We start from the raw sequence: 16,102 nt of genomic DNA, 5'->3' as shown, positions 1-16,102 counted from the left end.
ATGCGAATCAGAGGCGTGGTGTCAAAAAGGGGACTATTGACACATAGTGACTCTGTAATCATTTTGAAAGCTAAAATCTGTACTTAGCTCTAGATTGCTTAATATTTTATGGGTTTTTTAAGTTTATCGCCCCTTTACAATCATTCTTCTTAAATTTCTACTTCTTGATGTTTACTTAATAAAACTAAATTCTTTGATTTTTAATGCATTTGTCTCTCTTTCTGTTTCTGTCATTTGTTTGCACTAATTTTAATTTGAACACTTAACCCCTTATGGAATGTAGTTTCTTTAGCTACGCCTCTGCCTCCGTATGCAGTTGAATGAGTCTGTTTGTGTCTATGTGTGTGTGAATGTGTGTAAAATCGACGCCTGTTTATATGCAAATCTTTTATTTCGATGTCGGTCTCCGCCTAGTCTTTGGCTCTTGTGTTTTCTCTTCGTTTTTTTTTTCTTTTTCTGTTCATTTTTCTTGGTTTTCTCTGTGTTCTTTTTGTCTGTTTCCGTTGCAGCCGCCTTTTTTATTTCTTCTGCATTAAATTAACATCAATAAAAATGTTGTCTCGCTGCCTTCTTTGTCCCCTGTCCTGTCGTGTCCTTGGTATAACCAGCGAGCACACTTGTCCGTAATTTGAAGCTAATGCCAACATGTACTGTGATTTGTACTGAAAAATCCCCCCAAAACAACTCCAAAAAAATATAACAATTGTCTAAAGAAAAACAAAAAGGAGGAAGGAGCAGGAGTAGGAGTAAGAATTGAGATGCTTAAATAAACAGAAGAGCAAATCTTACATCATTTCGTTTCTTAAGACTTTGCTTCATCCGTCATTTGCCTATTTTTTTCCTGTCCTGGATGAGTTCTCCAAATGGCATGCAGCCGCATGTAAACATCGGCTTCTTGTTAATCAAATTAAGTGCAAGTTAATGGCAGGGCAAATCCTTGCACACTCTCCACCATTTCTCTTAGTCTCTCGCTCTCTCTCTCTCTCTCTCTCTTTCTCTTGTTCTCTCTGTTGTTTGCCCCACTCGAAAATGATGAATAATAAATTGCTAATCATAAATATTGCGAAATCAGGCAAAACTCGCTTGAAAAATGGCTGGCAAGTGTTTGTCCTATTGAAAGAGCTTTCATCTCTCTCACTCTCATTCCTCTTTCATCGAAATGAAAAACGGAAAAAAGGAAAACAATATCAAAAGTACACATTGTTAAATTGAAAGGAAACAAATGTAAAATTTATACAGCTGCATTGGCTTTGATTTCCCCCTCATTCACTGTCTCCCCCAACCTCTTATCCTCTCTTTCACTTTTTCTATGTTAAATCTGAAAATCAAAATGTAGGGCGTGGCCATCCGCCTAATGGTCTACACAGTGTTTGCCATTATCGACAACTCGGCGGCAGGATAAGCGGGACAAATGTGTGTGTGTGTGTCTGTGGGAGGGAAGGATAAATCGTTTGTTCCTAGCTCTAAAATTATGTGGAGTTTTTGTTGGGGTTTGTGTTCTTTTCTTTTTCATTCGCTCTCTTTTTTGGCTGGAGGTTTGATTAATTTAGCGTTATCAAATTGATGGGATTAGTGATGGTAGAAACAGAGGCAAAAAATGTTTCATCCAGAAAATGTTGAAATATTGTAGAAAAATATTAACAAGTAGATGAAAAGAACACTTCACCTGAAAGTATCTGTGAAATTATCTTATGTATTTGTGATTTCTATTTGTTTCCTTATGTTCATGCTAATAATTGACCGTAGAAAGAATTAAGAGAATGCATTTAATTGGAATCAAAACCAAAAACAGGGGTGACTATATTTGTATTTAATACAAGTTATAATAAAAGTCAAGTCACTTTCATGTGATCAAATTTTGTATAAATCGAAATTGACCATAATATTATCCATAAATAACGTCCATTGTGACCTGCATGACCTTTAGAATAGACAATGCCAGAATTGTTAACTGATTGAATATTCTTTCGACCTTTCATCTTTTTCTTACGATTATAAGGCGTATTAATTGCTGAGCTTGTTTAAATTTTTAAAACGTTTAATCTTACAGATCGACACAATTAGAAAACTTTTCAATAATCCTAGACTAGCAAGAATAGATAATTGAGGCGTCTGCTACTTCTTTTTTGGTCTTAAAATGTTGTCTTTGTTTAAGGTGTTTAAATCAAAGATGAGTTGATCGACCAATTGTAGTTAAAATCCACTCATATTTGGTGGCCACAATGCGCTTGTGGATTTTGGGGTGAAGATTTTATCTCGCCCGCCACAATTACGTAGCACAAGCGACCAATAACCATTGACCACTGGACCGAAGCCCTCATCTATGGCCAGTAATTAGGGACTCAAAAATCAATACTAAAACTGAACTTGTGTCCTAGCATTAGGAGTTTGCACAGTGGGTTCAATACAACAAACAAAGAAAGTAAGTAATGGAAATCATACATTATTACGTTTAAATTATTTTAGTATTATTTCTTGATAATTTGTAAAATATTTGAATAGTGAAGAGTTTTTTAGTTTTAAGCCACAGTGTTCGGATCGGATAAAAAGGTAATGATATATAGATCAAATTTATAATCAAGCAAAGGAAAACAAAGCAAAGCTCATTATTATTTTCCTAATTTGTTGCAATTTCATGCCACTGTGGCATGCAATCAGTATCCAAAACACAATTGCCATTGTCCAAGAGCAATCAAATCAACACGATTCCGAGTCGGAGACCGAAAAATCAGTAGCAGCAGCTGCTATTTTTCTCATAAGAGTCACGCTCTATGCTCTACAGTCCCCCTATCCCTTCGTCCTTTCAGTAACTCTCCTCTTTTTTGGTTTGTCTGTTACAAAAAGACCAGCAACAAATTTCTGCGCCTAAAAATCAAACCAAAAGTCAAATGCAACCTAAGTACTGATTACAGTTACAGTTCGTTACCAGTTCGAACAGCATTGGCCGTAAACTGTGGCTAGAAATCGGAAGCAAAAAGAAGAAAAGGATCTAAAGTCGACACAACTAGCTAATACAGTAAGTTTCCTGAATTTTAAACCGGGTTCTCACTCACTGCACGTAAGTAATAGGCGACATTTAATTAAATTTCCTGTTTCGATATGCGGCAGGACAAAAAGCATTGCCTACATTTCTGCACTGAAAACTGTTGCACGAAGAACCGCAAAACAACAACGGCAAGAACAAGAACAAATGCAATAACATGCAACTCTTAGTACAACAAATGGTACAAAAAAAGAAAGAAGACAAAAACGAAGAGAACCTCAAACAATTTGCAACAGAGCAACACAGCAAGAAACAGCTGCGCCCCCAAGACCAAAGCAGACAGATAAAAGCACAAAAGCAAAAAGATATTCCAAACAGAGTCTGAAATTGCACAACGAATTGAAGATGCTCTGACTACAATACGTCAATAATAATTAACAATTTATCAATGTTGCCTAGTATTCCTCACTCTTACACTTTGAATATAGTTTTTATTAAACTAAAATATCATTTGACAGCTTAAAGAAATTAATGAACAACAAAATGTTCAATTGTTTGTTGCTGTTGTTGTTAAATTTTTAAGAAAGAATAAATAACTACTTTTTAGACAATAGAGAAAAAGGCATGTAATACGAAAATAGAAAGACAATAGGTAATGACTTCTTAAGGACTTACTTTTGAATACCTCACTCATCATAGAATGAACTGTGGATTCATCTATTTGACTTTTAAGCTATCGATAAATGTATCCTAATTAGAGTAGATAAATATAATGTGTTAACTACAACAATATCCTTAGTAAAAAGCCTCAACAATCTAATAACCTTTTGATAGAACTTGGTTTCTGAAATAGCTACACAGATAATTTCCTTATATGTATTTCTGTTGCTTATGATTTTACTCGTAAGATGGATACCGATTTAGCTATTTTTTAAAACGTTGTGATTTTTAAAACGGTTGATCTTTTTGCTCGCAGAGAATTGTTTTTGTTTTTCCTAAAAGTACTTAATTAAATTTTTAGAAAATATATTAACATTTAAGAACTTTTATGTTTCAAGACCATAATAGAACCTAAATAATTCCAGAGACAAATCTCGATGCCATACCTAATTTATACAAATAATTTTCTGATTTAAACATTGCTTAATATATGTGTAGAGAGTATTCTAGATAGGAGAAGGTTGATAGTTAAATCTTAGAACAGAGATCTGATTGTTGCTGATGGCTGTTTGGAGCTGCGGACACGAAAATGGCATTGCGAATTGTTTGCCGCATAGAGCGGAAAATGCAAGCAATATTTTGTTATTGTTGTTCTTGTTTCATTTTGTTGTTGCTATTCCTATTGGGTGAATTGTGTGTGTGTGTGGGTGTGGGTGTGTGTGTGTGTTTTCCCCCATGAATATTCATGGCGGTTGGCTGGTTCAGTCATTCATTCATTCGTGATTTCACGCAACGCAAACGAAAAGGAAGAGCAGAGCAGACAAAACATGAGACCAAATAAATAAGCAAATGTCAAGACACAAGGCGGAGGTGGAACTCATCTCTATGCTCGAGTCTGGTTTGGATGCCAAGAAATTGGCGTGAAAATAAATCAAGAAGCAAATTGGAAAATTTGTTAGGCAAGTTCTTGTTCTTCTTTGTAGTAGTAGATTGTGGGCAGTCAGCCAGCCCAGTTGAGAGAAATGCCACGCACAAATTGAAGGCCAATTAAAATGTCCCTTCGGCCATTCCCCATTCACACAGAATTTAATTAACCTCAATGAATGGGACACACAAAAGGGCAGCGGAAAAGTAAACGAAATCGAGATGTAAAATGGAAATGGAAGAGAGAGGGCATATAAAATCGTTTATTTAATTGTGAAAAATATATTTTTTTAAATAATGCCCATTAAAATGCAGTAGGCACAGTCGTCAACTACCAAAGGTAATCAACTGCTCCTGGCTTGGCTTGGCCAGAATATATATAGGTATATAAAAAAAAAACCCTTTTTTAATGTTGCCCATGTGCAAGCAAACGCAATTCAACTCAATCGAACCAAACAGAAAACGACTGGACCCGGGTAATTCTGCATCTGCGTCTGAGACCGAGTCCCAGGCCCAGTCTGACTGTGGCCTTTGTCCTGCTACATTTACTTTGAGCCAACTGCTCTCATTTAAATGCAAATTTAAATGAAATTTTAATCCACTTTTAAAATGGGATATCCCCTCACGCACCCCCCCTCACAAGATCCTTTTGATGTCTCCCCATTAATGCCAAAGGCTGATCTCGCTCTTAACCCAAACACTTACATAAAATTGACAAGGAAAAAAATAAAACGAAAACAGAAAATTGTTATACTTTTCGTATTATTTATCAATCACTGAGGTAGAAATCATCGACAATGCCAGCTGCTGTTTTAATCTCCTGCCAGCGTTCCATTACCGAAGCCTTGTTTGTTGTTTGCATTTCCTCGTCGTTATCCTCTGAGTATTCCTCTCCATAGGCCTCTTCCTCAACAGGCGGTGGCTTAACGGCAGCTTGTTTCTCCAAATAGAAGTCACAACGTTTGCAATAGTAATGGGCCTTCTCGCGTGGCTCAAAATTCTTATCACAAATGGCACATGTTCTGATCGGCAAACGGCATTGAGGGCAACGATGCTCCTGTCGTGACAAATTATGCCACAAGCAACGTCCAAAACAGCGACTACATCGATACCACTTGTCGTCCAACGGTTCCATGGGTCTAGCTAGTCAAGTAAACACTTTGATTCGAATGTTTAATCTAAAGAATTTTCTAATCGATTGCAGTTAATAAAGCTGACTGCTTGAACACGACTGATGAAGCCGAATAAATTGTTGTTGAATTAATTGTATGTTCACCTTTTGATCAGTTTGTCAAGGCAAACTTGTTTGATTAGGTAATGAATTTTTCGATTAAATACTAACACCCCTGCAACTATTTTTTCAGTGTAAAGTGTCATGTGGGACGAAAGCTATTTCCTAAATACACGACTTTCTATTAAGAAAGTCTTTAATAAAAGTGTTAAATAGTTTTTTTGGTGAAAAATTTATCAGCTTTTATAGATTTTCCATGAATGAACCTGATTCCCTAAACACACTGCGAAGCTCAGTAAACCTTTAATTAAGCATTAAAAATAATTAATTTGAAAGAATTTGTGTTCTTAACTTGTTTTGTCACCTAAACACAATTTCGCTTTTGAATGTTCAAAAGGTAGAACAGTTTTTTTAATCACCATCAAACACAAATCAAATGACCAAGCTTGCTTAAACAGTAGTCTCTTAATAGAAGAATAGGATTTATTGGGTGGGGAAAAATCGAGTTCTATCAAACAGATAGATCTACATGGTCATACGACTGACTGCACCTCATTTAAGTTTTATAAATGCAAAATTTTTAACCATATTCCGGTCATCAGTATGCTCTTGTAACTGCCTTTAGCCTACAGATGAGTGAATATTGATTGCGTTTGTTGTTGTGGCTGTTGTTGGGGCTGTTTGCTGTCCTCCTTCATGTCATTCAATGGATGAAGGCATAATTTACAGCGCATTAAAAACTCCATAATGATTTATTGTTGCACGGGGTTGTACGGGTCGGGGTAGCCAACACAAAAAACATATTTAAAACGACGTATTTACGTTTAATGAAGAGTAAACTGATATACGAACACGAGTGCAATTCGGTTGAGAAGCGCCACACGATGAAAAAACAACAACAAAAAATCACAGCTTAATAATATTATACAGTATGTATGTATGTATGTATGGTCATATTGGGGAAGTTGAACAGCTGTCAGAGCCGACTTAATCACTCTAGGCATAAATTTTAAATATTCTTTAATTTCTCCATTAAATATTCTTTAATAGGTGGATACCATGCTAATTTCTCACAAAGTGAATGCCACCAACTCTGACAGCTTGTCACCTAGCAACAGTGATGAGTTTCCTCAATCCTCGAATCCATCCACCTCTAGCTCATTGACAGCCTCGACAGCATCGTTGCAACACCAAGAGCCAGTTGAGCATCGTCCTGGTCCTGGCCTCTTACTATTTCCTGGCACCGCTCAAAGGCATCAGCATAATCCTGCGGCAGGGACAAAAGCGACAACAGTCGAAAAAACATCGGCAAGGACAGGAGCATCGGCAAATGCTAATGCTGATGACGACAACAACGTGTCCATTAATCAGAAAAGACGCAGCGTGCGCAGCTTTCGACGACCGCCGCTCTGGCAGAAGCCAGCTAAACGCCAGGAAAACAAAAAGTTGGAAAACGAAAAGGACCAGTACGAAGAGCAACTGCAGGCAGACCTAGAATGGGATAAACGACGCATTTGCCTGGCAAAGGTCCAGGCGTTCATAATCGAATTTCTGCAGGGTTCCTCGATACACGGTTTCATCTATTTGGCCAAACTTGGTTTAAATTTTCTCGAACGGTGAGTCAAATGTCACAAAATGTTTCCTATTGCATAAATGGCAGAATCAGTTGCCATTACGTAAAAATGGCACCAAAGAGGCATAGCTCTTTCAAAGACCTACCTACACAACTTCATTCAGCAAAAGCAGAGAGAAAGGAAACTATGAACAAAAAATGCAATAACTAGATAATTTTCTAAGCAAAGCACGACAAAAATTTACATTTGTATTTTGTGTAATATATTTATAAACTCTTTAAATACAAATACCTCTAATATTCTTTTTATGTTGCTTACTTTAATAGATAAATTTTAAAATGTTCTTATTTTTATATGAATATCTTAACAAAAGAAAAAAAAAAAGGATATTTAATTTTAATGTATTGATAACTGACTATTTTTTGGAATTTAAAAAAAAATAGTTTTGATAAAAAAAAATATTTAAAAACAATTTCAATTCTCTTTCTTAACATGGTTAAACCATTTTCAATATGACATGGAATAAATTTTAGTAATTTATACAGATTCCAATCATAAATAAAAGTTTCTGAACAGGTGATTTGTAGCTCAGATTAGTTTAATTTCGTATCACTACACCTGAGTTATAGTGTTTGAACATAAAAACGATTACATAATTTGTTTTTTCTTTGGTTTTTTGCCTGGCCAATTTAGTTAGCTTGGTGCAATTAATCAAAGAATTACTTCCTTTTAGCCGAAAGCAAGTTGGTTAGAGAACATTTCCACTCAATTAATTTACCAGCGAAATTAAATTTAAGCCTCATTACAGGGCCAACAAGCGAGACCGCAAAACTTTCACCGAAAAGGCTTAACTTTCCTTTTTTAGGATTTCTCTCGAAAAACGCTAAACTATAAGAAGGACGGAGAGAGGGAAAGACCACTGCCACGTGGCGGATATATAGTATGTACAAACATACATATACATATATGAACTGATATCAAGGGGAAGTGCGTGTCGGAATCTAAACCCCCCCTCTGGACCCCAACTTTTGCAATTTCATAGGGTTTCTGCATAAATTTCCTCCATACACACAGAACACACGAGAGTAAAACATTTATTTTTCTACATCTTTTCCGTTTTGCCGTGCGTTTTGTGGGTGAAAGTAATATTTTTTGTTGCGGGGTGTAGGGCAATAAATCCTTAAAACTGACATGACATGACAAACAGGATTACACTGAAGTTGGGCCCCAGTCTGATTCCTGGGCAAGGCTTAAATTGCTAACACACTCGCCTACAACTCAGGCTCAGCATCAGCAAGTGCAGGGAAGAGGGTGATGGGTGGAGGAGGGAGATAGAGGAAAATCTGTCAGACCAACAGCCTGAAGGTTAATTAGTGGATAACACTCAGGCCAAGGACATTCATATCATGCACTGACAGAAACTAAATGAAGTCAATCTGTTTCCCTTTCAGATTTCACTTAACTACAGTGAAATTTTAATAATTAGTGGCAAGTTTATTTCATTTAGTTAAAAGAGGAAAAGTTAACTTTTTATTGAGCAATTTCTTTAAAAATATCAAACAAAACATTTCGGATTTGAATTAATTAATAACTTAAATATTAACTGTTTAGTTTTCAATCTTTTTTTTTTGCAGTGTCTTTTCCCGTTTGATATTTCCGAAAAACTCAATTACAATTATTGTTAGTTCTTGGCCTAAACCAAAGCCCACCTGACAGGTGGTGCTAGCTGCGAGAAGGCAGCTGTTTCCCTTTTTCTACCCATCACCTTTTAATTAATACACTTCCATTGCCTCTCATGCAATCTCTCTTCCTCTTCGCCCAACCTCACAGAGTATTATTTCTATTTTATTTCTACTTACTATGTTCAAGCCACAAAAACAGAAAGCAAAAATAAAAATATGCTTTTGCCATGACAAAAAATCAGCTTGTGACGCACAAAATTTTCTGGATTATGCAGAAATCTGTGGCAGACATCGCCGCCCTCAACCCAACTCCCCCATCAAGCTTGTCTTATTCCCATTCTTTTTGTTCCTTTTTTTTTTTTTTTTGTTGTGCCGCATTTGGAACAAAAATATTTCCAGTAAAAATGCACAAGAGGTCCCTCTGACTCTTCCCTTTTTCTGTGTGTCGCTGACATGTGATAACCTCAATTTCACAAGCGTTGATATGGTAACTGAGGCTAAAGAAGGGGGACAGAAGTGGGTAACAGGAAGACAGGTGCATGACTGCATAATCCAGAACCAGAAAACTACATACCAATGCAAAACACGCAATTGCATCCGTCTCCCAGAAAGAGAGAGAGAGTGAAGTGTGTGCAAAGGATTAGGTAGATTGCCAGCATTGCATTCAAATCAGAACACAAAAGTTTGTGTGTGTGTGTGAACAGAGATCTCCAGAGTGAAAAGCTCTTACCTCAGCTTTTGGAATCCAAAAACTATCAAATTACCAAAACTCAAATTTATTCATATATAATATGACAAATAAAACAATATTAATTTTCCTTTTAAACCACTTTAGATACATTCAAATGAACGCCCCCCTTGGCACTCAATAGAAAATTTTTAACATCTAATTCCAATGGTATTTGGGTCCTCTCTGGGTGTACTTCAAATTTGTAGCTGTTGATTAGTTTGGCCAAACCGATAATGGTCTGCATTTTGCCAAAACGCATTCCTATACAATTACGTGGACCCTCGCCGAAGGGCAGATAAGCACAACTGGGACGCTGTTGAACGGCCTCATCTGAGAAACGTTCGGGTTTGAATTTCTCAGGTTCTTCGTAGTATTCACGATCGTAGTGCAAGGCCAAAGTTGGTATAAATACCAAAGTACCCGGCTCAATATAGTATTTGCTGTCATGGTGCAAATATTGTTGATTTGTGTAGCGCATAAGATGAGCCGCAACAGGATATTTCCTTAGGGCCTCTACAGAAAAACAAAAGGTTTTAACAGCCGACCCAAAGTTAATCGTCTTATGACTCACCATCAACAACTTGACTAAGATAGTGCTGATCCATCATGCATTCATAGGTAAATTCATTATTGTATTTGGCCAAAACCAAATTTATTTCCTTTCTTAGTTTATCCTGCACATCCTGATTCAAAGCCAATTCGTAGAGAGCAAAACCCATGGTCGTGGAGCTTGTCTCAAAGCCGGCCAAAAAGAATATTGCAGCTTGTGCGACAACTTCATTGAACGTCAATCCTTCTGTCTTGTTCCCCTCTTCATGTTTTCTTATCAAATCGATTAATAAATCCATAAAATCATTACGTTTGACACCATTCTTTATGCGATAGTCAACAGTCTCACGCACTATGTTGGTATAGAAATCTTCCACAGAGTCCAAAGAGATCCGTATTCTCAAAGCTCTAGCCACGTTGGGAAAACTAAAGATTAAGCTATTAACAATATTACCATAACGACGTTCCCTTATGGCCTTCTCGCCCATTATAACAAATTCAGCTTGAGGATTACTTAGACTATGACACTCTAGACCAAAGGCACATGAACCTATTACATCGGCCGTGTAACGAGCTGCCAAATCGTGTACTTCCACGAGGGAACCCTTTTCCAATTGTTGGTCAAAGACTATTAACAACTTTCTGCTACCTTTTCCACTGTGGGATACATAAATTTCATTTTACCAGATGTAAAAGTCGGTGTCAATTTCTGACGCAATTGTCGCCACTTTTGCCCTTCAATCGTTATTAAAGAGGCACTCAATGGATCATCACGCTCATTGTGAAATACTCCTCGATCATGAAACTTGTCAAATTGTTTGATCAACACTTCTTTTATGAAATCCAACTCCAAGGCCACCACTGCTGGCGACATGAAAAAGTAGAAACCAGCAAACGGCCCATTACCCCTGTATTTGTCGTAGGTCGCTTTGATAATTTCCGAAATCTGTTTCGTCTTTTTAAATTCATGCATATTGCCAATGACTAAGCGTGGCGTATCATGGACAATTCCACGACGTTGCCAATAGCTGAATCGTTGGCGTAACCACCAAGCAATTAGCGTAAGAACTCCCACAAATAGAACAATTATCGTAGACATCGCGATGGATACTGAATGAAAAGATACTAACACTATCACTTTTGTTAAGCAAATATTTTTATCGGCAAGAAAGCTTTTGCACAGTCACACAGTAACGCATTTTTGGTAGGGAACAACTTGGCCCATGTGAATCACAATTATCTTATCAAACAGTTTTATTTTTGCTATAAAAACTGTTTATGCCCATTAACTTGCCAAATTATTATCTTCTTTGCTTTAAGCATTTAGATGGATTTTGATTTGCCTAGGTCATTCATTTTTCTTGAACTTTAGGATTACAAACTAGGAAACATTTTTTGTTTTAATTGTACAAATAATTTCAATAACCTGTTATTTCTGAAAAAAACTTTTTTTTTTTTTTTTTTTGGGGTCTTCTAAAACTATTTGCAGTATTTTCTATTAGGGGACAAAGTTTGTAAAATGAGTAGTTAAAAACTAATTATTTCGTTATCAATAGGAATCAATGGCTTGGTTAACTTAGTCATAAATTACTCATTGCAATATAAACTTTGACTAAAAGTTAAACCTAAATAATTGCAACTTAATTTTTAATCTAAAATATTTATAATATAAAAAGTCTTGGGGCAACTTAAAAAATTCTCATCTGGATAAGATAAAAAAAAGGCTTGTATCCACAGTAATACCTGTTTGCAATCTGCTGTTCGGTAGCTCGCAACTCTTTCCAGAGTTAACTTTGATTCTTTTAGCATTTGATTTTGTAACTATTTAACTGTATTTTCAAAAAAATTGAAGCCAAATGTTACAGTTTGTTTCAGTTTGTTACAGTTTGTTAGCATTTTTCTCAAAACTTGATAATTATCTTGACTTACATTCCAGTTTAAAAGTGGAAAACATGTCGGCACTGTGTAGCTGAATAGAATTCTTTAATGTGATAGAAAACATATATTCAAATTTTAACATATTATTAAAATAGTTGAAACATTATATGGCATTCCAAGAGAATATGATGAATATGAATACTTTTCGAATCTCGGCTTTGTTAAAAAATAATATCAAAATACATATATCATAAATGCCGACATAACTTTACGTGGAATTGTACATATATCATGTGTCTAGTGTTTTGTAGAACCCTTCAGCATAAATACAACAAACGTATGCATCACTGAGTTTCATTCACGCACAAATTGTTCATGTGCCGAAATGATGATGATGTTGATGAGATGAAACATGAGACAGACAAAAATCATCAGTACGATGATGACAATGTGTGGAGGTCTCTATTTTAGATTGTGCATACGTACGCAAGGAATTTTGTTATTGTCGTGAGAGAGAGAGAGAGAGAGCTTGGAAAATTTTAAAAATAATAAATGTTTGGAAATGTTTGGAAAATTAAATGCCAAGCCAAGCTGAAGTTTCAAGTTATCTGCCTTTATGAGCCATTGTCACGGTCGCCAACTGCAATAGGATTTTTGACGTCTACTTTCTGTCTGTCTGACTTTTCAGCCCGTTGTCGGATTTACGCCTCGCAGAGAAAATCTGTGGGGGAAAAAAAGGGTTGGTAAGACAAATAAAAACCCGTTGACGCGTCCATTGACTTCTCTCTATGTCTTTTTGGTGGTCCTAGCGCAGCAAAAATTTACACGCAATAGATTTTTATGTGCCTTGGCAGAATGCACACAAACACAAAATTTATACCACATATATCATTTTGGCTTACAAACTTTCACTTTTTATTTTTGTCTTTCCCGCTTGTAGAATGCTTTGGTTTGCCTTCATCTGTGTGGCCCTGTTTAGCATCATCTCGTTGAGTAAACGCACTTGGCTACGTTTCCAGACCTCACCCATGGTCATATCCATGGATCGAAACAAATTGGTATGGAATACAAGTTTCCCATCGCTCACTGTTTGTCCACACAAACGCATCGATGAACTGAAGGTGGAGGATTATATACTGTGAGTTGTTGTAAAAATATCAAAAAGATGGAAATCTCTTCTCTTTTCTTCTCCTACACGCCATCTCACATCAACATTTTTGTCCACACAGTGCACACGCCGAACATTTTCAGTCCGAGGAGGATCAAGAGGACTTCCGTGATTTTATTGTCAAACTTGCCAGTCTCACATATGACAATTTGGAAACATTGCCCCTGAACAAATCGTTTGGCATTCCGAGTGACAAGTACTTGCAGTTGCTTTATGAATTGAAATGGCCCTTTGAACCGGAAATTAGCAGTGGCGCCGCTGTAAAAATGCTTATACACGAGACGCAAACAGAGTTTGGCATTTGCCATTCTGTTAACTCAATGGTCGCACGCTACAATGCCTTCGAGTGAGTGAAAGGAAAATAATCACAAAATATATTCCAATATTCTATAAAGAATCCCTTTATTTTATGATTTTCAAGCCATATTTTTGTGTTTTTTCGTCCCTGATCTTGATAGACACTAAATTTACGATGGGTTCAACATTTTTAGATTTAAGTTTGTTCTTTGCTTAAACAAATTTTACTAAGAGTTGAATTTAAGCAGATCAAATATTTTTATCGAAGACTTAAACCGTTACCAAGTTAATCAGGACCTTTTGAAGAACTCTAATAAACTGAAATTTAATTCATTTACATTTCAGCTACTGGCGTTCTGGTGATTGGAGTATTTTAGATCATGGTGATCGTGTCACAGTGCATCCTCTGGATGGTGAAATCTATGCCCAAATTATAAATCTGTCAACTGCTTATGATGTATATTTTCATGGTTCTGGTGACGTGCCAAATATATCCAAGCAACGTTATACATTTCCGGAAAGTGATTACACCACTGTGGAATTGATTGCCCTGGAGATCTATACCAATGAAGAGGCTCGAGCGTGAGTTTAAGATGAAAGTTGTCAACATATTAATATTAATCTCTATTTTTTTAAAAGATTTACCACCAAACAGCGCAGTTGTCGCTTTAATTACGAGGCTGAGGATATGCAAACTGTACCGATTTATAGTTTTGGTCTTTGTCTCTCGGAATGTCGCATGTTCTTCTCATTGAAAATTTGCGGTTGTATACCACATTTCTATCGCAATCGCTGTGAGTTGTTGTTGTTGTTGCTGTTGCCAACAAAATATTTTGTCGACAAGTTTTAATCATATTTCGGTTATCCAGCATCCTCACATAGTTGCACTTAATTGTCAACCATTAAAGTTATAACTTTTATGTGTTGGTGTTGAGTTTTTATGATGCAAATTTTGAGGTCATAAAATGTTTAAATATTCGGTAGTTGAAGTTTTTTCGATTATCCGATGGCACTGTTTATTCTCTTATCTTCTCATTCTCATTTTTTTTTTCTCTTTCTTTTATGTTGGCAGTGCGAAATGGTCGCCGTTTACCGGTATGCGGTTTGGAGGGCATCGGTTGTCTGGTCAAAATTAAACGTAAGTCGAAAGGACATGCAAATATTTGAATTCAATTTAAATTTTTTCGTGTGAAACGTGACCATAATTTTTAAGTTGAAGTTGAAAGAACCTGTTGAATGTTAATCGGCATTACTCCTTCTCTCTCTCACAAACACACTTGGGTAGGTGAAATAATCTCCTTAAAATCGGATAGATATAAAATCAACTGCAATTGTTTGGCAAATTGTGATGATTCCAACTTCTTTGTCCAATCCCATGTGAGTATAATGACCAAGATTAACATTAAGACTATTTCATTCAGATTTAAAAAGCAGCAACAACAGCGTCAGCAGAGCAGCAGCTATAAAAAATAATAATAAGCCCCAAAAGTTTCACTTACTAGCGCCTTGAAATATGCAATTATTTCTGTAAAACTTTGTGTTTAAATTTTTTTGTTTTTTTTTTTTTTTTTTGCCATTTTGTTTTCTGTTTCGCGGCGAAAGTTTTTACATTTAATAATAATTTCTGCTTACTCTGGGCTTTGTTAGGATGATAACGATGATGATGATGATGATGACGATGACGATGACGATGTTGTTTTTCACTTTTCTCTTTCTCCATTTTCTCTGGCGTTTTCCCATTTCAGCGTTCGCGTGTCTGGTTCCTGGGAGCTAATTTACAATGGGGAATTATTGATTATCCCAAAATGCAGCTGCGTCGCGATGTTTTGTTCTCCTTTGCCGATGTTTTGGGTAAGTTTTGGCCTGCCTCTTCAGCTGCGGTCTTCCTTTCATTCTTATTCTTTGGATTATAAAAGGTTTTCTTTATCTTTATTGCAGTTTATATCGGTGGTCTTGTTGGGTTCTTTTTGGGTTGCAGTGCCTTGAGTTTTACGGAAATTGTCTATTATTTTACAGCTCGGCTTGTGCGACGCATGTTTTTCAACTAAACCGACTCAAACATCTTTTGTTTGAGCACATAACCTAAAAATTTTGCACATAACCTCAAATATGTTAGGCACATATGTACATATGTATGTAATCTCAAAAACTAGCTTTAATTAATGTTACTTTTAATTAGTTGTCTAAATAAATCGTGTCTATTCTACTTTTGCTTATTGTACAAATATTTCTTATAATCTGTGCTTCATTTTTATTTCTAACCTCAAATGTTAGTTATGTACATAAACTCAGTATTTTCGTTACAATTACAGTGCTTGGACATATTTTTATTGAACAAATATAAACAATCGCGTCTTAATCAATAATAAAATAGATTTTTTTGCCAACTTGGCGAAAACTTCAATGTTCGATAGGATATTTATCAT

The 16,102-nt window shown here is 36.1% G+C and overlaps 3 protein-coding genes and 1 long non-coding RNA gene across 4 annotated transcripts in view; 1 reads left to right on the top strand and 3 right to left on the bottom strand.

The window, feature by feature from the left end:
* Positions 1-16,102, bottom strand: part of LOC137575828 (uncharacterized) — an 83,868-nt gene that overhangs the window by 66,301 nt on the left and 1,465 nt on the right. The window lies entirely within an intron of this gene.
* On the bottom strand, positions 5,333-5,765 carry LOC137578101 (protein FAM76B). The gene has a single exon (XM_068291745.1). It carries the CDS (start codon positions 5,700-5,702, stop codon positions 5,337-5,339), a length of 366 nt encoding a protein of 121 aa, XP_068147846.1. The 5' UTR covers positions 5,703-5,765; the 3' UTR covers positions 5,333-5,336.
* Positions 7,275-15,882, top strand: ppk9 (pickpocket 9; the record flags this gene model as incomplete). Its single annotated transcript, XM_068291308.1, has 9 exons — positions 7,275-7,414; positions 13,152-13,349; positions 13,441-13,725; positions 14,022-14,258; positions 14,316-14,470; positions 14,749-14,814; positions 14,962-15,053; positions 15,422-15,527; positions 15,615-15,882. Coding segments are annotated over 9 exons (1,389 nt in total), but the record flags the coding sequence as incomplete, so codon positions are not given.
* LOC137577758 (probable cytochrome P450 6a20) lies at positions 9,876-11,432 on the bottom strand. The gene is given in 3 exon segments (XM_068291311.1): positions 9,876-10,297; positions 10,356-10,973; positions 10,976-11,432. Coding segments are annotated over 3 exon segments (1,497 nt in total).

This window comes from Drosophila tropicalis, unplaced genomic scaffold (genome assembly GCF_018151085.1).
Source record: "Drosophila tropicalis isolate 14030-0801.00 unplaced genomic scaffold, ASM1815108v1 contig_593, whole genome shotgun sequence".
NCBI classification, from domain to species: Eukaryota; Metazoa; Arthropoda; class Insecta; order Diptera; family Drosophilidae; genus Drosophila; species Drosophila tropicalis.
Note: the sequence above shows the minus strand (reverse complement) of the source record. Positions and strands in the feature narration are given on the sequence as shown.